The sequence below is a fragment of the Patiria miniata genome, unplaced genomic scaffold (assembly GCF_015706575.1).
Source record: "Patiria miniata isolate m_02_andy unplaced genomic scaffold, ASM1570657v1 HiC_scaffold_1, whole genome shotgun sequence".
NCBI lineage: Eukaryota > Metazoa > Echinodermata > Asteroidea > Valvatida > Asterinidae > Patiria > Patiria miniata.
Genome location: NW_024037047.1, coordinates 4527433 through 4552586, shown reverse-complemented (window position 1 = coordinate 4552586; position 25154 = coordinate 4527433). Strand labels below are relative to the sequence as shown.

Genomic DNA, 25154 nt, shown 5'->3' with positions numbered 1-25154 from the left:
ATTTGTGCCCCTATTCAGGAGAATAGGCCCAGTTTAAGGAGGGGGTAGTGTAACGGACAGTCTATGCACATTTTTGTTGTCATTGCTTTCTAGCGCTGGTGCTCCGGCGGAGGGGCTCCGGCGGCGCAAGCCTGACCTGGTTTTGGGTCTGGCTGGCGCGCGCTCCGGAAATAGGCTCCGGAAATAGGTTGCTTAAGTGGGTTTCTTTTGTTGGGGGACGCGGGAAAGGTTTGGCGAGATGCCGGGGTCATTGCAAGTTGTTACAATTGTATACATTTGTTCAGACTGTGTGCATTTCTATGCTGGGAATCAACAGTCGTGGTACTGGTAGCAGTGTGGCAGGTTGACCACAGAGTTGTTGTGCTGAATAAATGAGAGTTTCTTCAGAAGTTGGAAATCCTGTGTGTTTGTCCCCTTTTCTTGCGTTTGGCCGGACTCGGAGGACAAGAACCCAATAAGGTCCCGTTACAATAATAAAACAATCATACTTATCACAAAAAAGCAAGCCACATAGCTGCAGAACCATTGCGAAGTCAGGAAAATCTTTTCGTTTCAACGGCAACTCATCGCAAAACCTTACCTGCACAAGTCGGCCCAGCATAATCGTACGGACAAAGACACTCACAGAAGTCTGCATCAAATGTTCCTCCGTTCGCCGAGCAACTAGATGCAGACAGCGGGCACTCTGATAAAAACAAACACAGAAACCATGAGCTAGCTGAGACTTTAATGGGCAGTGTAAAAGACAGGTGCCAGGGATGGCTTCTGAATAATGCAAATGTCTTTTCATGAATAAAGACATTCACATTTTGGGAGACCGCCAATTCAGGGTGGATACAGCACAAACGGCAGAGCGATCAGGTAGGCCTACAGTTTTCAAGATCTACGGTTCTTTTGACGTATTTCAAGTGAGCTCCTTGGTATGATATGAAAAACGAAATAACAGTGTGAGTGGTGGGAAAAACACCTTGGAATGACATTCCAGGCAAGACCCACTGAAATAGGTACGAACTGAAAACATATTCACAATGAAGGCCCAGGCTGCATTCGAACCCGGGTCGCAGAGGTGAAGGGCACGAAAAGTACAGCTGTTTCAAACTGATACCCAATAGACATGATATGAGCATGTAAAGTTGGAATAAAGATCTGGGTTAATGAGACTTTTCGTTTACACAAGCTTGGCATGTCAAAACGTTCAGGAATACTTTTCAATCACTTATACGGATTTAATTATAACTTAAACTGCAAAGTGTGGATCACATTGCTGCATAACTGAAGTACATGGATGCAGTTTACTTGCGTGTCTGTCATATGTTACAATCACACCTACTTTTGTTAAGGTTTAATTATAGGCCTAAACTAATGTTAATCCAATAATGGACTGTATGTTACGGATTGGGCCAGAAGCCCCGCCCACTGCGGACGTGGTTGACAGCACCTGCGCCGCTTGCATGTTCCAACCGTAACACTTGCGCCTCTTGCATGTTCCAACCATTAGGCATAATAACTTAAGTACAAACTTGTAAGAATTTGTTCAGACATTTGGTTACATAGTCATAACTTGATTGGTCGTAATGATCTTGGGGCGGGGCCTAACAGACCCGCCTTTTCCCAGTTTTAAATGGACACATGGTTAGTTTCCAAGGATCAGTGGAGTTTTTCTTAATGTGTGAAAAGGAGATTTAGGTTATCCAGCAAGTCTAGAAATTGTGTATATGGCAAACGACCAGTTAATCAAACAAGACAAACTCTTATCCAACCTCTATGAAATACATGGTGTTCTAATTAACCAATATCTTGCCCTTGAAACGTATGGGAAATTATGCGAGCCCCTCAAAAATATTAGAACCCTCCATGATAACTCACACATCTGTCTTACTTTGTTTCCATACCTGAACAGTCAGCTCCAGTCCAGCTCTGGGCACATGAACACTGGCAAGTAGCAGTGTTGAGCGTTCCGCCATTCATGCAAGTCAAGTTGCAGTCTGCAACAAAAAATCTCTATTAGTCAATTTTTATGACAGTACCACAGTCCCCATCTACAAGTGCTACACTATAAAAACAATAACTGTTCATGAATGCAAGGGTAAGATTTATTTCATGAGGTGATAGATCAAAGTTTGCCCCGTGGAATGGAACATTCCTACAAGTGATTGGGCTTCACTCAGGAATTGTATCAATACGTGTATACCTAGCTTACCAACGTTTTCTTAGCAAAACGGGTCACAATGAGATGTGATAGAGTATTACCATGCTATAGTATATAGTTAACATAATTGGGTCGATAAAGTGGTCCCCATTTTTGGCTGCCAATGCTCTAGGGCCGCAAGTTTACGATTATTCTTTCAATCAATTAATTGTTCCCTTTTGGATTACGTCCGGTTTTCTTGCGGAAAATGCGGGTTGAGAAAAACGACGACGATTTAAAAACAATATCGCCCATATCTCGAATTTGTCTAACTTAGGCGATTTCCATTGTTTTTTTTAGACCAATAACATAGGCCTATTCGTGGAGATATTGTATCGCTATGTTGTCCAGCACTACGTGGAATGTTTGAGATTTTTGGTTTTAGACGTTTTGGGCAGTTCTCTTACGCCTTCTGAAAGGAAGCCTTTATTTCCACAAATTGGTTTTCTATTTCTAATCAAATAGAAAATGTTACCGAATAATCGACACTTTGATCGTTTAATCGGGTAACTGAATAGTTCAGTGCTTTTAATTGTACATACCATTTGGGAGATAAAGAGGCTGTTTGTATTTAGCCAAATATGGTTATGGTGGTGTTTGTTATAGAAGTGTTCTACTGTATGAACACGCCTATGACTGGTCCGGTACTCACCAGTGCAGGTATTTCCCATCCAGTTTTGGTCACATTCACATTGACATGTTCCATCATTCCGTGTACCTCTATTTGCACAGGAAATTTGACAGTCTGAAAAAAAAAAAAACAATCACAGTACTTTTATCTTAATGTAGAGAGACGTCTTTACGAGGCACCGTACAATTGGCACACAGCCCAGAAAAATGTATACAAACGCGCACTCAGTGCCGTGAACGCGAGAATATCAGCCCTTTTCTGCCTGCACACCAAGGTGTGAGTATCGTGTGCATATATTTGTTCTTGAAAACCGACATTTTAGTTTCAAATGAGCGAAATTTGTATTTTCTTTTCATTCTAATGTCACAATGCAAGTTCTCTGCTACCGCTGGGCTGGTGTTAGTTTATTTCATGTTGACAAAAGGAGTGATTTTGGGGTGAATTAGTCTTCATAATCTCAAAGTTTTAATCACCGTGTGTCACATGTTGATTTATTGCAATATGGCTGTTTCATTACAGGTGCAATATGGAGGCCTAGTTAACTACACAGCCGTACACTTGCCAGGCGTTCGGGGAACTTCGGGGAACCTAATTAAAATATTAGAACCGGTGAATCTTAGGAACCTCACTTTGAATCTGGGAACTTTAGAAATACAAACTTTGTGATTATATTTTATCATTGGCAACTGTGTCACAATTTATAGAGCTTGAAACTGAATCTATTATCTTATCAATACTTTTTGTAACAGATGTTTTTGTAGGTTAAAATTGAGATCAGGTGTTAATTTAAACTATTGTAATCGATTTTTGTGAACAAGTTCATGAGACCAAGCATAATTTGACTCCTCCTGGTGTTTTGATTTTGTCTGTTTGCCTTGATTTGTCCTTGGCGTCCTTAAATCTAATCATTTGAGCGGACCTCCTTACTGGCGTACCGCTACAAAAGTGGCGTCGTAGACAGGATTCGTCACAACTTCTTGACCTACTAGGCTTAAAGTATTTTTCTTCCATGTCTACTCTACCGCTACATTAAAAAAAGGGATCCTAGGATATTGTTAATTAGAGAAAGGTATGATCGAGGCTAGTGTGATATTTCGTTTCAAATTTTCAAAATGGGTTTTCATTTGTTTCTTTGGTTTGTGCACTACGAACCACGGTTTGAACAATTAGCCAGTCTAAATTTTGGTAGCATCATTACTTTTTCACAATTAGGCTCATCTTCTACAATGAAAAGCAAAACTCACCAGAGCAGGTGGTTCCAGTCCAACTTCCTGTACATGTACACTGACATGTCCCACTATTGAGATTACCAGCATTTGCACAGCTCAGTTGGCAATCTGTAAATAAGGTTCAAATTCACTTCTTTCATGTCATACCAGTTGTACTACATTTTTTTTCTATTTTAGTTTTTTTTAATACCTTTTGTTTCACATTCATTACCTCAGTCAATTCTAACTTACATCAATTGCCGAGTTCACGCAAAAACTGAGGTTCATTTCAGGACAAATTTCCACTGGATCAATTTACGAGTTTATAATTCTTTTATAGATCTAGGCTTAAGAACTGCAGCGTACAGCAGGGAACTATGCCTCGGCAGCTGACTTTACCACTAGTTTGACTATACAACTTGTTTGGACTTTGATTTTACACAGGGTGGCGGCTATATCACATAAGATAGAGTAATTGAATTCTTTTTCATGTTGATTCACATAAAACTTCCTCTAAGACAAATATACTGTATTTTGTCAACTTGTTTCCTATTAATCAGCTAAACATTTCACACCAACAAAGATCACTGCTTCTGATGTGTTACAAGATCATGTGAATACATTTGGGTTGTTGGGATGTTCAGAAAATACTTCGAAATCCGCAGTTTCTTTTCTCATCACGAAAAAGTGTGTGTGTGTGTGGGGGAATGATTCAATAGCCCATCCATCCTGGTCTAAAAGTGGGGGGGGGGGGGGGGGTTAATATATCTCCATCCCCCCCCCCGATTTACGCCCCTGGATGCACCTAGTTCAACGTGTGCTAACATCATGATTTTCCTTCATTTAAGAGATTCCAAACTCTTAATTGAGAGAAGATGATATATATTTTCAGTGAAATTTTCAATGATAATTTTGTTCACTAGCCGCCGCACGCCGAGGGCTCCGGCAGCGACTTGTTGGCTCGTTGGGGCACAGGTGCGCTGACCTAGTTCTTTTATCTGGCTAAGCGCGCACTCCCAGTTTACTTTTTATAAATAGGTCACTAAAAGGTTTGACTACTCCAAGTTGTTACAATGTAATACATTTTGTGAAGCTGTGCTTGACTGCTTGACTGCTTGACTATGCTGGGGCCCGGGGATCAGCAGTTGCAGTTCTGAGAGCGGTGCGGAAAGTTGCCCGCAGAGTCCGTTTGGTGAAATAAATAAAAGATTATTTTAAAGTTAGAAATCTTGTGTGTTGTGTGTCCCTTGCTCGACTTGGAGGACATAGGTTCTCGCTGCAATTAAAAAAAATAAAAACAGGTAGACAACAATCTGTATTTTTGAAAAGTAAATGCAACACTTACCAGAGCATGTTGTTCCCATCCAGTTACCTGTGCATGGACATTCACAGGTCTGACTATTCAGCTGTGCACCATTTGCGCATACTAACACACATACTGCAAACCAAACAGATGAAAGTTTGTAAGCACTATGAAGATTTTACCAATGTCAGTTCACTTTTGATTTGCCAAGAAATGTTAAACCCTAAGGTGTGTGACCACATAACTACCTTCCCTTGATAATAAAACACTTCAAAGACTTGAAAAGAGGGGTGATGCTGAACATATTTTGTATCAAGAGGAAATTGTTAGAGTTGGATAGTATTCAACAAAATATTTTTTAAATTTATGCCAATGATTAGTCATTCTGCTGACAAGGACGATAATTTCGCCAAGTATTATTTGAATCTGTACTTGGTTATGGCTATATGATTTGGGTTGATGACCCCATGAAAAACAAGTTCTTCTGTGGAAAATAAAAGGGGTGGTGTAAATTGACGTGTTGGAAAGTCCGAGGGAGCATGCATTCTTGATAACTGTATTGACCAAATTGACAACTGGGGAAGGAATTTTACCCGAAACTCCCCTCCCCGCCTCGCTCCTACAGAGAGCAATAGAGAACGTTGAAAAATTCCTTAATGTGTTGTGTGGTGCAACTGTTTGCAATGTCAGAGCACCCAAATTCACAGAAAGAGGCATGATTTCCTACTTAACAGACAAATATATTAACATAGTAGAAATCATGGGTGTTCAATTACCTGAACAGTCATTCCCCGTCCAGTTTTGGTCACATGTACACTCGCAAGTTGTCTGATCCTGCACTCCATTATTCAAACAGGGGGATGGGCAAGCTGCCATACACACAACAACAAAAAGGGAGCAATGAGTAAAATAAACTTGTGTTGCTTTATTTCAATTTCAACACCCAAAAAATGCAACTGGATTTTTCTTGCATTTATTACGCTTTTTGGCAAGTTGCCGCCATTTTGAAATTTTTGGAATGACAACAAGTATTATGAAAAAGAACGAGAAGAAAAAAGAGACTGTCACTTGAAAATTAATGGTATGGGTGAAGTCATGTATGATTTTTTTTCCAAAATCTGCAAATTCATGTCTTGTAAATATCAGAAACGTGAAAACAAAATTGTAGTGGGGTAATTTTCACACGTCCAATATTGTCATTTGCCCATACCTGAACATTGACAAGTACTGTTGAACAGATTCTCTCCTTCTGGACAGCTACTTAAGCTGCACTCTGAAAAAAAAAATTCAAAGGAAGAGAACAAAGATTATCCAAATCATTGTCCATAACAATGCTCACTATTTTTTTGTCTAACTCAAATTATGTTTAGAGACTGTATCCTTATAATCAACTCCTTAATCTTTTGTTAACACCAGCGAAGAATGCTACATGGTGAAATTCCATCATTTTGTTTCATCATATGCCAAACCTTTCCATTTCATTTATATACTTGCACTGGGCCCAATTGGCAACTGAGCCCAAAATGACGTGATTTTCTGCACACAGGGCGTCTGTCTATTTCCCAGAGACCGTCAGTACGAAGGCAGAAGACAGTATACACGCAATCTGACATCGAAGACAGAATTTTGAGAGGATACAAATCTCCAAGCGTTTTGTCAAGTATGCTTAAGGTCAGCGTCGGTACAACAGTTTCTGCTACAACTAGCACAACTTTTCTGCTAAATAATCTCTGCAGCGCCATAAAATTGGGTGCAAGTACACATCCAATCACAATGACACAAGAAACGGCAATCATATTGTAATTACCACTACAGGTCGTTCCACTCCAATCGTTTATGCATGTGCACTGACATGTCGTCTGATTCACATTACCACCATTCATGCAGTCCAATGCGCAATCTAGGTCAATCACATAACATAAACAATTAACATCTGTACTACATTGTATGCATTTTCCGACGAATCTATTAAACCAAGCAATAATTGGGATTTTGGAACAACAGGTGCATTGTGGGGCAGTGTGGGGCATTAAAGTGCCTATAAATGGGCAAAATCCCGCCTCACATTCCAATTCATAAAAGAATCGGCCACAGGCGGGCAATTATGTTTAATCTTTCATTCCAAAGTCTGGAACGTCAATCCCCACAACGATTTAAGGTCCAAGGAAAGGACCAAGCAGACCTCATTGCCGACTCCACATTTAAATTGGAAATGAATGAAATCAAGGAATAGAAAGATGTGGTAGGCGAGGCTTGCCATCAGGAGTACAGGCTTAATTTGTACTTAAAAACATGTGGTTGAGTTTTGGTGTTTGTTTGAAAAATTAAAAAACAATGGCACTATAATTGAAGCAGTCTTTTCATCCTGACCTTTATATTTTAATTGCTAGCTGTTCGTAGAATTGTTGCTAAAAAAGAAACTTAAATAAATAATTTAGGATCTACATCTGATGAGGACTGTAGAGTTCTATCTACTTGTTGCTAAGTCCAAAAGCTTGCCAGGATGACTTGAAGTCTATTATTCTATTTTATACACTATACCAACCAAACGTTTAGACCAGTAGTTACGTCGTAGTTATCTAGTCAACTGAACTTAAACTCAGCATCATAAACTCTGCTTCGTTCAGATCCCTTTTAACACTAAAATAGAACCCGTATAGCTGTTTTTCGTTTGTTAAGTTTGACTGTTTTTGTTAACTGACCGGTACAGCTCAGTCCGCTCCAGATGTCGGTGCATGTACACGTGCATGCTGCAAGATCAAGTGTGCCGCCATTCGCACACATAAGCGTACAAGCTGAAAAAGAAAACACGTATCAGCTCTCATTTAATATTCCTGTCTGGAGTCTCCTAAAGATTCTCAAGATTTTGTTCCATATTACCATTCTGTCACACAGGGTTACTAGAAGTATCTGACTACAAAATAGTACACTGCATATAATTTGAACACAAGCAAGATGCTCCTCATAAAACCTGAATTTTTACCTTACACCTTGATCACCTTCGAGAATTTTCAGAACCTTTTTCAAACTGCTTGTTGTTTTTCAAGGGCATAGATTGGGCTTTTCCCACTATTCCTTTTTTTCCCCTTCAAATTTAATGTGAGCTAGATAGTTTGTATTGTTTCCAAGTGTCCCTATTGCGTACTAACTTTGTGTATTTGCACTGCCACTGATATCCTCAAATCCATATGAAAAATTGAAATTTTCAATATCATCAAAACCTAAGACAGATTGAACTAAAACTTAATTCTTTCTCCAACAAGCATAACATTAAATGTTGTTACCTATTTCACAGTTTTCTCCCATATATCCTACGTCACAGCTACAAGTGTACCCACGAGGGTCGTTCAGAGCGTTGTTGCAAGTTGCTCCGTTTACGCAGTCGTTGCCCATTTGACAAGGTGCTTTGGAGAATACAACAAAAAATGATCAGATTCAATCATTACCCAGAGAAGGGTACGAAATATTTTTATTACATGCTACATAAACCAAAGATCAAGGCAAGCATGAAAATCGACTCCAAAATAGACTCCTCTTGAATGACCTTTCATGAACTTGAATTACCCACTAAACTCTAATCGTTCCATACTTGTTTTATTCCAATCTCTTCTTTCTCAATTGTGGCATGTCTTTTAAAACTTAGGCCTAAGCAAGAGTCCCAGCCAAGAAATTCTTGAGGAAAAGCTTAAATAAATCTCTTAGCTCAGATAACTTTTTTTCAGACGGCAAACATACCTGTTTAAGTAATTACAGTGCATATATCAAGGCTTTACATCCATGAACGTGGAATGAGATATCGAAACATATGTAGATTTTGGAATTACCATAAAGCCTTTACGAAGAACTGTCAAATAATAATAATGTAGACTTTGTAGAGTCTCGTACTTTTTTAAATGATCTGTATTTGTTTTTAATCCCTGAACATTTGACTATTTGGTGTCTGCCTGCTATGCCTTTGATTTCTTGACACTGTTAAATGAAAAGCACATAGTTCCTTTAGTTACCTATTGTTTCGCACTGCGGGCCACTGAATCCCTGACCACAAGTACACGTGTATCCAGTGTCTGACGCTGAGTCAACTGCACAATCCCCACTATTCACACAAGGATTGACGTCACAAGGTGCTGGGGCAAAAATAAACATAATAATATAAACGACAAAGTTAGTTTCCCTGTTTCATTGGGTTGGATGACAAATCCCCTATCCATGTGAGTCATTCCCCACTAATCTCTCTCCTCGCAAGATAAAAAATGTACTCTTTGTGCGGAAGTTCACCTACCGATGTGGCAGTTTTGTCCGCTGTAGCCCGGCGGGCAGCTGCACGTGTATCCTCCCGTGGCCAAGTTATCTTCAACACACTCACCACTGTTCTCGCAGGGCGCCGCATCGCACTCTGGTTGGGAAAAAAAGGCAGAACATAAATTTTTAAATTGCGAAAGTCTCCTCTGCCAGCTATTCTCTTTTGTAAAATAGAAGTTGGTTTATATTTGAGGTTTGAAACATCATAATCGCTCCTCTTGAGAGTGAGGACTTACTGGGGTCGCCGATGATGAATGTCCGTCTGATCAGCTTGTGGTTGGGAGCCAGCTGACCCCCGCTGCTACCCGTCAGCTGGTTAAGCAATGCCATGATGATGTCCAGATCCGAGTGTCCAGAGCCACTGTCGAAGTTGATGACCAACTCCAGCAGAGCTGTTGATGAGTCCGAGTTGAGCGTCAAGTCTGTGACGACGACATCCCTGAAGGAGCTAGTCAGCGAGGAAGCTTGGAAAGCTACCTCCATCTGAGTTCAACATGAGCCATAAAGATAATCAGCAATTCAGGATGGGGATCCATGTTTGGTGTGATATCAACAAAACTTTCAAGCTCCGTCTGAACATTTCAAGTTGTAAATGTTTAGTTAACATTTTACAAAAGAAAATATGCGCGTAGTTACACATGAAAGAGGCAATGAGCATTGATCTTGTTAAAGCAAAAACCAGTTGCCGTGTTGCAAATTGTTAAATCAAACTTCCTGGGATGTCAAGTCACAGAATAGGTGTATAGAAATTGTTAATCTCATTGGCGTACTGATCTAATAAATTCAACTACCTATATAAAAGTTTGGTTTCAATTTGAATGGTTAAGAAAAACTGATTAACAAAATCATTCAAGCACACCACATCCATATCAGCAACCATCAATCGTTCCAAAATCGCGTGGGAATAAAACTGAATAACAAAACTGTTGTTGGTGTGATCTATGTACCGAATTCTTCAAATCTTGTCGATAGGTGACGGAGCCTGTTGCCAGATCAAATCCAGCACTGTCCACCACCACGTCACTGATGATTTCAAACACGGCGGATGCCTCTTTTGAATAAGCCACTGAAAAAATACACATTAAAATAATAAAGCTCTGCAAAAATGAGCTGACAGCTATACACCAATCCGCCCACTGTACACAAGCTGATCCCCCCCAGTAATTGCAGAAACATAGTGCTAACTGCTTCCATGACTAGTTTTACAAAAAGGATATCTGCCACGATGATTATGCCACAATTACTGTGGGCTTTCATGAGTGTACAGTGATCAGCTCTAATCCTATAAGAGTATGTCGTAGGAAATTGGGATTCTTATAAGATTCTTTAAAAGATTTTTATAAGATTCTTATGAGATCTTACTCAATTGCATATAAAATACTTGTATGACTGTTCTCAGAATTTCGCAAGATTCCTTTTTAGATTCTTTTAAGATTCTTATAAGATTCTCATAAGATTCTTACAAGATTCTTTTATGATTCTTATCAGATTCTTATAAGAGTATTCCGTAAGCTGGTGGGCTTTCATGATCGTACAGTGCTGCACACTGCAACATCGTCTTGTTTATATGTATCCACTTGATTCTTCAATTTTCCCCCCTATTTTTTGTGACTAACGATGGGGAACCTTTTGTCCGCATTAGCACAATAGTCAAGCTAACACCTAAATTTTCCCTTGTTACATGGACAACGTTTGGATGATAATTTCATCACTAATTTAATGGCAAATAAAAAAAGGATAAATGAGTGTTATGATTAATTCTAGAACAGCAATATTTACCCTGACATGTTACGCCTTGTTGATAGAATCCTAACATGCAGTTGCACTCATATGTCCCAGGCAGATTAGCGCACACTGAGTTGATCATCGTACATGGAGTGCCATCACATTCGTTCACATCTGAACAATGGGAAAGATGTCAACAAACATTTCATCAACCGCAAATCCCCCTCAGCATTTTTACCAAGAACCTTCCTGAATTAACCTCAATGGGCCATCAAACCCAAATTTACTGGACTTGTAGGTGGTTAAGCTCTACCTCAATCCCTCAATCCTGCAAAATCCTTCAAACCTCTTAGTTTAAAGCATTGGGAGTGTTACGATATCACAATAAATATGATAAATGTGATACAAGGTTTTGTAAAGTTGACTTTACAACTGGGACACCGTTTTGTGGATTGAGATTTGTATAGGGTTTTCAAGCTTATATACAAAGCAAAAACAAAACCATTAGTTTAAGCACTGAACATAGGTTCACAATGAGGAATGACAAAATTCCAGGTAAGGAAAGTTTCCTTAAAATATCATTTTGCTAAAAATATCATTTGTCAATTTAAGCGGGAGGATGGCCACCCAAATGAAATTCACTCACGGCCAGACATTTCTAGTCCTTATACTGACAATCCACATTTGAAATTGAAATTGAAAGATGGTCGTTGACACTACAGTGTTATTGTCCAAAACCAGAACAAGTGACAATTTATCAGTGGTCAGTAAATCACTAGAAATGTTCAGCACAGAACTGTTTTAACAATTCAGTTATTACCTTCACATTGTCCCATTGCATTCTTCTCATACCCCTCCAAGCAATCACACATGTAGCTACCGATAGTGTTGTTACATTGAGAGGTTGATGTTTCGCAGGTGTCAGAATTCAAAGCACACTCGTTAACATCTGAAAGAATCAAGCGACAATCATTAGTATAAGAATTCAATATTCAGTATTTGCCTGATAATGCACAAACGGCAGTGGACAGGATTTTAGCTCCAGGCTAAACTGAATCGAAAGAGAAGAACAACTAGAGCTTGTATTACTCTTTCTCACTGGGCATCCTTTGCGAATGAACTTTCCTAAATCCTGCAAAATATATAATTATGTACAGGACCCAAATGGCACAATCTTTGTACTTCATCGTTCAAGAAGCATCAAGCAGTGATTTATCCAGTTTAATTGAGGAGGGGGCGGGGCGTAGGGAGCACATGGGAGGGGAGGGGAGAAACTTGTAACCCCAGCGAAATGTTCCCTTTGAAAAATTAAGAGCATCAGCGTTTTACTACCAGTACTGCATTGAACAGTCTTTTTTAAATTTAATTAGCCCCCATTCCAATGACCAAAACATGGACATGCTTTACTGGTTACTGGCATTAAGTAATTTTGCAGTTACAGTGGATAGGCTCTACCTTCTTGTTAATCCTGCAAAATCCTCTGAAACCTTATGTTGGATTTTGAGGGATCTGGAATATGTTTACACATTTACAGAAGAACTCACAGACTATTTAGAAGCCAATTCACTCAAGTTTGTGATGTGTGCTTGTGCAAGCTCGCATCGCATACACTTGTCCCGGCATCGCACGTCTCCCCTACCCCTCTTGCTTACATTCTAGCCGAAGAATAAACTTACCCATAAGAGGGTTTTTAACTTTTGTATTAAAATAAAATAAAATAAAATAAAATAGGTGTTTACCATCGCACTGTCTGCCAGCTGGGAAGCCCTCTGCAGAAACATAACCACCTATGCAGGAACACATGTAGCTTCCGACATTGTTGGTACACTCGGCAATGTCGGCTGCACAATCATCCGCACCGGTCATGCATTCATTCACATCTACAGACAACATTGATTCTCAAATCTCAAATCGGGTTTCATATGTAAATCTCAAGGTTTGGATGTGGAAAGCAAGTTGGCATTATAAACTGATCTGCAAAAGCAGTGCTTTTTTTTAAATTTGGTGCATAAGCTAGCAGAAAGGAACGTATTCAGAGGAGTCTGAACATTGACCCCTGTCTGTCAAAAATCTCCGTTAGTTCCCACTTTGCGAACTGTCATCACGAAACCCTGCCCTTTTCCATTTTACAGCACAGTGAGACAAGTCAACATTTGAAGGGCCGGTTGATGTTGATTTGGGGGTTAACCGCAATCTATAAGTCCTCTTCTACTTGCCCTCAAATTTATCTTTTAATTCAGTCAAACGTTTATAAAACCTTTTCTTTTCAAACCAACATCAATTATTTTTCTCTCTCTCTTGATCCTGACTTATCTGTAGTTCGTGTTTTTATTCACCCTTGGCCTTGTGATAATTTCCATAAAACACAATTATATACATTTAAGTATTGCCTCAAAAACTAAATAAACTTGCTTGTTTGTGTTTCAAATATTGAATTCACTAACCCCATTTATATACATCATTGGAAACGGCTTGCTTAGCAGTATCCAGAAATACATATATGTCAATTCTTAAAAAAATATCAGTCTTTAGAAAAGTATAGAATTGATTTGTTTTACCTTCACAATATGTGCCATTTCCTTGGTAACCCTGGTTACAGTCGCAGTGATAGCTCCCCTCAGTGTCTGTGCACGCTGCTAAGGAGTGACACACGCCAGGGTTCTCCTGACACTCATTGATGTTGACACACGAGGTGAAGCCATCACCACGGAAACCATCGTCGCACGTGCAGAGATAACTGCCCGGGTTGTCCGTGCAGGTACTGTTGGTAGCGCACACGGGGATCCCACTCTCACACTCGTCGATATCTGGTGAAAGAAATGGGTGTTTTACATGTCATTTTACGGTCGCATCAAGACTTCAGAGGGCCTACCCCATTTTTCTTAAAAGGTGAAGAGCCTGAAGACAATGGAGAATGTATTTTAGCTAATAATGTGTACCGGTAATCAAAAAGTGGCCTCACATGTTCAAAATAACATCCATAATGTGGAGAAAAAATTGGTTTACGTTTTCGAGGCAAAAATGGCCAATGTAAACTCTCTTTCCCCTCTGTTTTGTTCTTAAAAAAAATCCCAAAATCTATGTTTTGTAAATATGAATATTAGATCAGTACCGTGTGTACTTGCTAATTTATGCTAGCTCCACCTATTTGTCATCTGAAGTAAATTCTAATTGGATTTGGTTTAAAAGTGTTAAGAGAATGGTGAGGAACGATTTCACCTTGTTTCCAATCAGATAAACTCACACTAAAAACAAAAACATTGTATGACAAACTTCAACTATGTTTGGCATCATGTGAGTTAATACAAAGGTTCAGTGCACCAAACGGTTTTCTGCCATACGGCCGTACGAGAATTGGGATACATTTTATGGACTCCGTACCGAGTACTTAGTGCTTCATCACCACTCACGGGATCTCCAGTAGAAGTGATTCACACAGCCCTGCATTTGTCCATTTGCGTAAGGCATGAAAAACACAGTATTTATTTATTCTAATCTTTATATGTACAACCCCATCGAATCTTCACGTATTAAAGTGTCAGACGCTGTAGACAATGCATTCAATGGTCCCTCCCATCAGTCCGTCCCAACTTTCTCTTTGCAACCATTACGGGGGCACTCGTGCTACACAGTCCATACTTATCAATTGTATCTACACGTCCCAACATTCAAGGTGAATCAAAAGAATCCCACAAGCCTATTCTGGCACTCGTGTACCCTAATTAGGCTGTAAGCAGGTTATCATGTTTGCACGTACTTAGGCAAGTTTGTCCACCCCCTTCGTATCCCATGGTGCAGTTGCATTGGAATGAGCCAACCAGGTTGGTGCAAGATGCGAAGGGACTACAGTTGGCATAGTTCGGGTCGTTGGTGGGCAAGGAACATTCATCAATATCTGGAGAAAAACAAATTCAACTTCAAATGTTAAAAGACCCATGAAGTATATTCGATTAACTTCACATTGTGCCGATAATACGTTTACGATTTCTGATGGAATTCATGGGGGGAAAAGGCATTAGAAATATCATGACAAACTTGTGAGATATACTAGCCCAAATCTTCAGGAAAAATTAGCAGGTCAAAGTTACATCAGGTATTCCATTTATCAACATCGAAACTGAAATAGGAACATTATTTCAACTACTTTCTGGCATATATGATATGCCAAGTGTGACTTCAAAGCATGCTCCAAACCATGCAGGGCTAATAACGGATGAAGATAGAGCCCATGCTTTTTATTGTGTAGTCTAGCACCCCCCCCCCCCCCAAAAAAAGGATCGTTAAGGTTGTTACAAGTATATCTAACTGTATATCAATTGGGGTCACATGAAACAAACATGAATGTAAAACACTAAACAAACACTCACATCAGACTTGAATTATAACAAAACATAAAACAAGTGTATTACCAAAGCACAGCTGTCCTGTGCCAGTGAATCCGTCTTTGCATTGGCAGGTGAAGGAACCGTTATTGTTCAGGCAGTCAGCATCGCTGTGGCAATCATTCAAGGTGTCGTTCAAACATTCGTTGATGTCTGTCAAAATTAGCAAACATAAATCTTTTTTTTGACAGAGCATGAAATGAATTAAAGTGGGAGCTGCAGAATCTCCCAAGCCGCTGATGCCTTGGTTCTTGGGAGTGTCAGCACAACATGACCACAATTCATCCGTGGCAATGACTGGGTCTCTTTGAATTGAGTGATTTCCAATGCGGCTCTGCGGATTTCTGCCGGCAACATGTTGCAGTGACTATCCATAGCCATATTAACAGAATTGCAGATACGAATTATTTTGTCTGCGCAGGTGGTGGCTGCATGAATACAGGTACGTCCTCAACTGACTTTCGACATTTTGTCCAACAAAATAAAAGTTCAAAAGGCCTTTAAACGTTAACAAAACTTAATTGTAATTAATTGTCTGAGGTTTTTTCAAACATAGTTCACATTTATTCTGTACTCCTGCTCACAATAAAAATCTTCATGTGCATTTTGTGAATCAGGTTTGCTTTTTGATATTTTTGTTCACGGTCACTGAACCAAGATATAATTGAGCTTACTTCTGATATCTCATTGAGTTTTGAGCCTTCTAGAGTACATGCCCTGCTTTTTCCACGTTTCACTCACACTCACTCGAGTGCTGATTATGAACATGTAAAGTGCACGACAGGCCAATTCCCTAAACTGAGATATGGAAGTGGGGGTGGTGTCGTCAACCCCCAAAGTGGAACTTTGTAAAGTTTCCAAGGGCCACTAGGTACACACGCCTAGCAGGAAAGGGTCCTCACCTGAGCAGGAGCCGTTGAAACTCTCGCTGCTGAAGCCAGGCTTGCAGTCACAAGTGAAGTAGGGTTCATCGTTGACGCACATCTGGCTCATAGCGTCGCAGTTATCAGTACCAGCTTGGCATTCATTCACATCTGAATATCATGAAACGGTGATGGTTTTTACAGAGCTCAGATTTCAAGTAAAAATCAAGTAGACTACAGTGCTTGTTAACATTTACAAATTCTACCAGACAAGAAGTACTTTTATTTGAACAGTGCCCCTCCCAAAATACACCTTTTTGCGGTTGATTCAGCACTTTTGCTAAGCAATACTTCTGCTCAGCAGCCTCACGAAATTGGTTCCGAGTTTCATTGTTAGATTGACATACCTGAACAGGTCCGTTGGTCACTATTGAGAGTGTAGCCGGAATAGCAACGACACTCATAACTGCCGTCCAGATTATCACACATCGAGTTGGCACCACACATGTCAGGGTCACTCTGGCTTGTACACTCATCAATATCTGAAATGGCAGTCAGAAAAGATGAAGTTACAAAAATCTTCTCTTTAACCCACTGAACTGTTCCACAAATGTTTTCCAGAAATGCAAAATCGCTCAATTCTTAAAAAGAAATCGGATGTCAAGCTCATTTTGTTGTGACATATCAACAAATAAAAACAAGTTGAAAGGAAGAACGTTTATGAATATTATACCTCCACAGACAGTGAGATCACCATCGGCTGCATATCCTGAGTAGCAGCGGCACATGTCTGCACTGTTGGCTCTGTAGCAGTCACCCTGGGTGCAATTTGTATTCAAACACATCATTTCAGCTGTGGGTGAAAACAACAAATGCAAATGAAATCAGTCATTGTGATAACAATGAAGCTAACATTGTATTACATTGTAATTATTTACTGATGAATCTATACAGGCTGGAGCAGTTTTGGGCAGTACAGTGATTCATGGGTTAAGATATTTGGAAGTAGGCATAAAGATTATTAAGACACGAAATCATTAGGCTTCTTTCAAAGGTTATCAGGGAAGTCTTTTATGTAAGATTACTTATTCAACTTACCTTATTTTTTAATGATATTTTTACAGAAATCGATAAAAGAGGAAATAATGCTAATTTATAGCATTTTTTTCTGTCTTGATACAAATATGCACAGTTTGGATACCTAATTGGGTTATTCAAGGAGTCTCACCTCGACAAACTCCTTCTTGAAGGGTGAAACCAGCGCTACAATTGCAAGCAAATGATCCCTCAGTGTTGGAGCACTCTTGCTGGCAGTCGTCTAGACCAAGAGTGCATTCATCAATGTCTGTACAAAAGGAAGTGCATAAGTGAATCACAACAAATGACACAACTTAATATTTGCTGTTTACATGCTGATAACTGTGAAAAGGGCCACTGTTCCGTCACTGCAAATCCCTTGTTACTGGACTACTGAATCGACCTGATCCAATTTACTTAAGAAGATATTTGTGTTGGACAATGGACTTCACGATAACGGAAGAGGATGGTTGCAGCATGGGTTGGAATGGCAACAAAGGTGTTTTAAAGTTATTTTCATGCAGATAAATTATTGCAACATGCAGCAGAAAAGTTTCGACTGAAGAAAAATGAAAAGTCTTTGCCTCAATACTTAAAAGTTAGAGATTTTTCTTTTACTGAGAATAATGGCTTTGACAGCTGAAACAATTAACCAAAACAGTCACACTTTGCCCATGTTCTTAAAAAGCAATTTACAATTTTTGTTTTGATTTGACAAAGATTTTGTTACAATGTCAGGGTGCTGAAGTGTAGACCTTATTTGTCATCTCACCTGTGCAGGTCTGTCCGTCCCCTGTGTATCCAGTCACACAGTCACACTGATAGCTGCCCACCGTGTTGGTGCAATTAGCGTTCGCAGAGCAATCATTGCGTCCCTGACACTCATCGATATCTACAACCATCAAAGTTTGGGACAAGAAAGGAAATATTTGTTTACCAAAAAAACCACACTTTCATTTCAATTTGTGTCAATGCCATATTCTTTATTCAACAACGTGTTTGCAGAGCAAGAGGTAATTTGGCAGCGCATCAAGGGGTGTAGCAAATAGGCCAAAGTTGTCACAAAAAACTATTTCAGTCAGCCAGAGCCTCAGTTGGCTACTGAATCACCCTAGGCGTGGCTGCAGTGAAGAGTGCCACCTGTTGTCCGATAAGGTCCAAGGGATTTGGACATCGCCTCCTTAAGTCAGAGGGTGCACAGTCCCCCACCCCCACCAAATCTTTGCCTTTGCAACTTCCTGCTATTTGCCGGGGAAAAGTTCCTGGCTATCTTCCAAAACGGGGGATCGGTCATCAAATATGTTGTCACACACCCAATCAAATTAAGTCTTACTATACCCCCGATAAGAGCACATCTTCCCATCTTGTCAACTACCTCAAGCCTACAAATTGAAAAAAAAGTATTCTTTCAACACAAAGCACTGGCAACATAACAAGAATACAATTTTGCCCTTTCATTTTTGAAAATTGTGTCAGTATCTGCGAAGAAGGTTTGGTAAACAAAGAGAGGATACCTCCCATTTTAAGTCCGCTGTTTTGTTCCCGTTTCAGGCATATAATAACATGTTGGAATTAAGGGACACTTAAAAATGTGCACAGCACACTCGTTATGTTTGATTTACCTATACAGTTCGTCCGACCGTCTCCAGTATATCCATCCTTACAGCTGCAGTCAAAGCTACCCACTGTGTTGCTGCACTCACCAGTAACGGCCAAACAATCGTCCTGACCCGTGGTACACTCATTCAAATCTGGGAATCAATGGTAATGGTAAAACAAAATAAGGCTGCACATGCTGAAATAAGGTATTTTGCAGAAATTACTTTATGTTTGTCCTATGGTGGGCAACAGTGAATGTTTGTAGTCACGGAGAAAGGTGTCTGTGTTGGACATGGCTTAAAGTCGGTGAGGGCGATGGTGTTATGTTGGAAGTCTACAAATCAGATTGACCGCCCTGGCATATGTTCGGCGTACAAAATGATCGATACACTGAACATCACCAAGAGAAAATAAAACACTCCAAATAGCGCCCTGGCTGGCTAGGTTCACTACAGCAGTCAAAACAAAATAGTTTGTGCACTACACAATTGCGATAACATTACTTACCCGCACACATTATTCCGTTGCCTGCGTATCCAGTGTTGCACTGGCATATAAAGCTGCCTTGGGTGTCCGTACATTCAGCGTTCTCATCACAGACTGGTAACGGTGCAGCACATTCGTCTATATTGGTGCAGTTGGTGCCATCGCCAGTCCAGCCATCCCCACACGCACACGTGTATGATCCCACGGTGTTTGTGCAATCGGCTTCAGCATGACAGTTATCATCCAGGTTCCGTGTGCATTCATTCAGATCTATCGATGTCCATAAAGTAGAAAGTCATGTTTCGAGCAACACTTTTAGCTGAATGCGACTTTGTAACGTCATGTAACACCGACGGGTTTCGCTATGTAAGTTTTGTTACATCGAATTCACTTCACATTTCCAGTGGTAATGAAATGGAGATAAACACGAAATATCTATCTGCATGGTAAAATGCCCATTGCTTGCATCTCATTAAGGCATTTAATCTCAAATAGTACACATGGCCTTACCTTGACATGTCTTGCCATCGCCTTCATATCCTGCAATGCACACACACATGTACGAGCCGATGGTGTTTTCACAGTTAGCTTTCTCGTCGCAAGTATAGGTACTATTGTCCATGCATTCCAAGAGGTCTAAAAGAAAATTTGGGAAAAAAATTAAAAAATCATACTTTGATTGCATGTGCATCCATTACTTGAAATACTGACTTCACAATAAAATAGCAAGGAAACTGAAAAAGGAGAATTTCAGTGCGTTATTTTTTATCATTATTTGTGGGCCATGACTGAATTGCTATCCTGAGCTAGTTGTGTACATTTTGGACTCTTTGGACGCTTTTTGAGCGTTTGAAAAGAAGGTAAACTTTATCCACAATTATGAAATTTTAAAGAATACAAACAAAGCACAACAGCTCTTTCTAAACTTGTTTGTGTTTTATTGTTTTCTTAAATGTTGCTTAACTAAACACCGTACAATAGAGTCCACACTCATTGGAGGGGTCTTAATTTTAATCTGATCGTCTTATGATAAAGTCATTTTTATATTCATTTTTGAAATGTTGTTAGCTACATTTTCAGACCCCGTTTGCCACCGAAGACTGTAAATCGTTCAAGACTGACAATGGTTTATGAAAAATGATGCAGTTGGAAGAGTTGAAAGTTGAAAGAGTACGCGTCCACGCGAGTGGCACTCGCTGCGTGACAATGTCTCATTGCCCGTTACGAACGGTAGGGAATATCGTGGATCGCACAGTGGTTGTATGCATGAAAGCACACGAAATTGAATTACCCGCACTTTCTTCGGGCAATGTGTAGGGGTCAATTACGGGCATGTGTGGTTCCGCTAAAGTTCCGCTTAGAATCAAACTGCATCATTTTTCATAAAATGATTGTTCATCTTGGTCGATTTTAAGTCTTTGCATGGAGGTATTCCTACCCCCATGGTCTTTGGTAGCAAATAGAATATCAAAATGTAGCTAACGAAATTCCCCAAAGGTCTTTTTAAACAACGTCATCATAGAGACGATCAGATTCAAAATTATGACCCCTCCAGTGGGTGTGGTCTTTCTGCATTTGCGGTGTTTATTTGGAAACTGACTTTGGGCGGCCAGAAAAGGGTGGGCTTCTAAAAGCTAACCAAAAAGCATTTATCACGTTTTGGAAATACACTGTGCAGGTGTCTCTAGTGACGTACATCAGCGGCCCAGCTCTCTCTTTGTATAAATATCGGGAGGATACATTCATTTGGTCGCAGAGTACAACACATTTTCGACATCTTCTCTACTGTTTTTCCAACACACACCTGTACACGACGTTCCATCCATAAAGTCGTCCCGGAAGCCTGGTTTACAGTCACACTCATAGCTGCCCTGGGTGTTGTTACACACAGCGTTGACGCTACAGTTGTGTAGGTCCAGTTCACATTCGTCGATATCTACATCATCCAAAATAAACACAACCATTTCAACTTACTGGTTTGACAGAGTTCAAGCCTGACACACACAAAAACACTGACATGCCCCAAATCCTTAGATAACAAAAGGGTAAAATCAGATTTGAATGAAAATAAGGTTGAAAATTGGAAAACGCCTTCAAAGGAAGAAAAATGCTAAATTGGGGTAATTTCATCTCAGTTGAAAGAACCTAGTTGAGACTTGTGGTGTTTTTGGGGGAGGGGTGGCAGAATTGAGGAGACTATTAGAAATTACCCTAAATATTAGTGTCTGCGTCACAGAAAGTGAATGATAACTTCACCACAGGAAGGTTCCAGGAAAGCTTATAATGGGCCTATTGCGGATAACCTTTTTCTGCACTTGATCCGGATAATAATGAGATGACTTCTTATGTATTCCATCCCTCACTTTCACAACACTATAACGGGCCCAACCAACTTTCTTTCTACAGGTTTACATGCGTATTTTGCAGGTTTATCTTCGTGTTTGTGAATACAAAGAACACAGTGCATACCAATGCATCGCCTGTTGTCAATGTACAAGGAGTAGCCAGATTCACAGCTGCAGTTGTAGTCCATGAGGATGTTGTTGCAGATCTGATCGCAGCCGCGTCCACCACTGCTGGCTGGCTCGTCTTGGTACAGCTCACACTCGTCGATATCTGCAGGAAAATCAGCAGTGACTCTTCCGGGTTACACGACAAGTCCTCCACAATTAACGTGAGATCCATACAAGTCATTCACAAAGCACTCACTACCAAAATAAGAATCGTTCTGTAGTTGTTGATATCATCTATCAGGGGTTGTGGGAGGGGGAGTAGATGTGGTTCATTATGTTATTTCTTTTGAGGGAGGGTGGTTGAGGTGGCTCGTCGCCCTCTCCATGTTAATTTCAAGGATATAAGTCTCCATATGTGTTGACGATGTAAACCCCTCATTCCAGCCCATTAAAGGAATAATCCTGGTACAGAAACTGTAAGAGTACTTAAGATTGACCCAGGATGAATACAGATGATGTGCTAAGGCGCTAATGTTGCAAACTACACGCAAACCTTGGCCGACCATACATCATGGTGCAAAAGGTATCTGCTCCTTGCTAACTAACTGTATGCACTGGAGGATCTTTTTAACAAATTAATCCTCAGCATATTAGCACCTATAGTACATTGTACTACATTGTCTCTATTCCCTGATGTACCCATAAATCCACACGGTATAGGACATTTTTGGGCTAGAACACAGAGAAAAATAGAACATGTCGCATTTGTTTAAACAATTGAAAGTTGTGGTCATGTGATGCAAACAATCTGTTCTCTCCTGCACTGCAAGTATATCTCTTGAAATATAAGTGGTTTAAAAGTGTTGACATAGCTGTTTATTGTTGGCAAAATAACTTGCAAAAGATGCTATAATTTTTTGGGATGCCTGTCGGTTGCTACTCAGCATATCATCACAATTTACATACTCTACAGGCGAGGTGGTTTCGGACAGTGAAGGGACTAACGGGTTACATTTAAAATGCTCAAACCAGGAAAGTCTGGGCCTACCCTGACAGAACCTGCCGTCACCCTCAAGTCCTTGAGGGCAAGTTCCACAGGTGTTGTTCAACGACGGTGGTGCTTCATCGAAACAAGCCACGCCCATGAAGCAGGGGCCGTCCTCACATGCGTCGAAATCGACTTCACAGAACTCACCACTCCAACCAGGCTCACACTCGCATAGCACCACCTAGATATGAAATAATTGACAATGTCCAAAAGTATAAGGGAAGAAAAACCGGAACAACTGAATTCCTTTGCTTCTTTTGCTACAGATGGCTTATTTTAGGTAGTGTCTTTCAAATTGGGATTTAAAGCCTCTGTCATCAAGCAGCGCTCTTTTCTGGGAAAGCCCTGTCACACTTTGCATAATCTGTGTTTCGGACCCAAGGTGAACCACTAGATTTTGGGAATCTATTTCACTCTAACAAGCGTCCAACACAACATCTACACGGGTCTACACTGCTCTCCAGGGGTGTAAATCAAAATTCCACCCTGGTAAGGACCAGGGTTGAAAGGCTATAGATCTATCTGCCTAGAAAATCTGACCTAATGTACGAACGGCTGCAAGTGTGTGTCACATCTTGACCGGACCAAGTTCAACTCACAGTGGACCAATGTTGAATTCATCATGGATAGGCCAGATAATTATGTGGTGTAAAAAGGCATGCTTGGTTAAGCCGGGACCACCAGATGGTTGACAGCAGCTTGGAAAGATCAGGACATTATTTATACAAAGAAAGTCAGTCAGTCAGTCAGTCAGTCAGTTAGTTAGTTAGTCGGGTGGGAAGTCAGTCGGGAAATTGGGGGGGGGGGGAGTCAGTCAGTCAGTCAGTCAGTCTTAGATTCGGTCGATCGGAGGACAACAGCCTCGCCCTTTTGGGCCCAGGAAAAATCAATAAGCACTCACCCCAAAACGGTCTTCGACAACATCCGTGCCCATTACAAACTCATTCCACAGGCACGTGCCACCGTTCATGCAGTCACAGAGCTGCACGATTGGTTCGTGCGTGCCATTAGCTTTGCCATCTGTTGCTAGGAAACCAACCATGACCTTTGACCTGTCCGCTGGCGTCCAAGTGAAGAGACCACCTATAAGATGATATGGAAGTGGGTGTATATGATAGCTTTTGAAATTTGAAAAAAAAAATCATTTGCTGTAATCATGCTTTCAGATATGTTAATGACCGAAGTATTTGTTGCCCAACAGGGTGGATTGAGTGGGCTGGCTTCTAAGTTTCTGCCCCTATCTAACTGATAATGTAGGGATTGAGAACTAGGCTACTCGCAGGGCAGATCAATAATAAAAGCCCCTTTTTCTGATGGTTACAGAACTAAAACAGAGTGGGGCTGTTGTTAAATTAAAGCATACGGGTTGAAAATTCGTTAAGAGAAAACAAAATAGTTGACAAGCATGGATAGTATACAAATATTGAGTGGCTCAGAGTGAAATGGGAGGAATATTATCGCAAGGTAAAATTTGGACTTTTCCATTTCACGAGGCGATGCCGAGTGAACTGGAAAAGTCCAGTTTTTACTGAACGATAATATTCCTCCCATATCACAATTTAAAGCCTCTCAATATTTGATTTATATAACTGCCATAAAGATCCTTGTCATTCGATATACTTGAACTTTTATTTCACTACACAATTGGTGGAAAACTTATTTCTCTCTTCCAAACCATCCCTTCACGATAATGTTTGAACCCAACTCTGTAGCGCTGGCTCTTTGGAACAATACGCGCTAAGCGCAACGCTGAATGCGCACACCAGCGTGCATTTGCACACAAATACCGCGTCATGGAACAAGAATGATCCTAACTGTTCAACAGTATTTCCCATTCCCCATGGCCGAATGGGACTTTTTGATCCCCAGCGTGAATGGGAGCAATAACGAAT

The 25154-nt window shown here is 40.4% G+C and overlaps 1 protein-coding gene across 1 annotated transcript in view; it reads right to left on the bottom strand.

Moving 5' to 3' along the window:
• Positions 1-25154, bottom strand: part of LOC119741880 (fibrillin-1-like) — a 46989-nt gene that overhangs the window by 10398 nt on the left and 11437 nt on the right. The window contains exons 16-47 of the mRNA XM_038217850.1: positions 24164-24345; positions 23263-23443; positions 22231-22377; positions 21566-21697; positions 20272-20397; positions 19783-20031; positions 19299-19427; positions 18449-18568; positions 17828-17944; positions 17333-17452; positions 17007-17141; positions 16639-16770; positions 15764-15889; positions 15112-15249; positions 13913-14161; positions 13094-13234; positions 12175-12303; positions 11409-11528; positions 10577-10695; positions 9866-10112; positions 9610-9723; positions 9335-9454; positions 8615-8734; positions 8033-8125; positions 7138-7230; positions 6541-6603; positions 6107-6199; positions 5373-5465; positions 4064-4156; positions 2841-2933; positions 1893-1985; positions 581-685 (exon numbers count right to left, since the gene is read on the bottom strand). Coding sequence (XP_038073778.1) covers positions 581-685; positions 1893-1985; positions 2841-2933; positions 4064-4156; positions 5373-5465; positions 6107-6199; positions 6541-6603; positions 7138-7230; positions 8033-8125; positions 8615-8734; positions 9335-9454; positions 9610-9723; positions 9866-10112; positions 10577-10695; positions 11409-11528; positions 12175-12303; positions 13094-13234; positions 13913-14161; positions 15112-15249; positions 15764-15889; positions 16639-16770; positions 17007-17141; positions 17333-17452; positions 17828-17944; positions 18449-18568; positions 19299-19427; positions 19783-20031; positions 20272-20397; positions 21566-21697; positions 22231-22377; positions 23263-23443; positions 24164-24345 — 4212 coding nt within the window. The remainder of the gene's footprint in view (positions 1-580; positions 686-1892; positions 1986-2840; positions 2934-4063; positions 4157-5372; positions 5466-6106; positions 6200-6540; positions 6604-7137; positions 7231-8032; positions 8126-8614; positions 8735-9334; positions 9455-9609; positions 9724-9865; positions 10113-10576; positions 10696-11408; positions 11529-12174; positions 12304-13093; positions 13235-13912; positions 14162-15111; positions 15250-15763; positions 15890-16638; positions 16771-17006; positions 17142-17332; positions 17453-17827; positions 17945-18448; positions 18569-19298; positions 19428-19782; positions 20032-20271; positions 20398-21565; positions 21698-22230; positions 22378-23262; positions 23444-24163; positions 24346-25154) is intronic.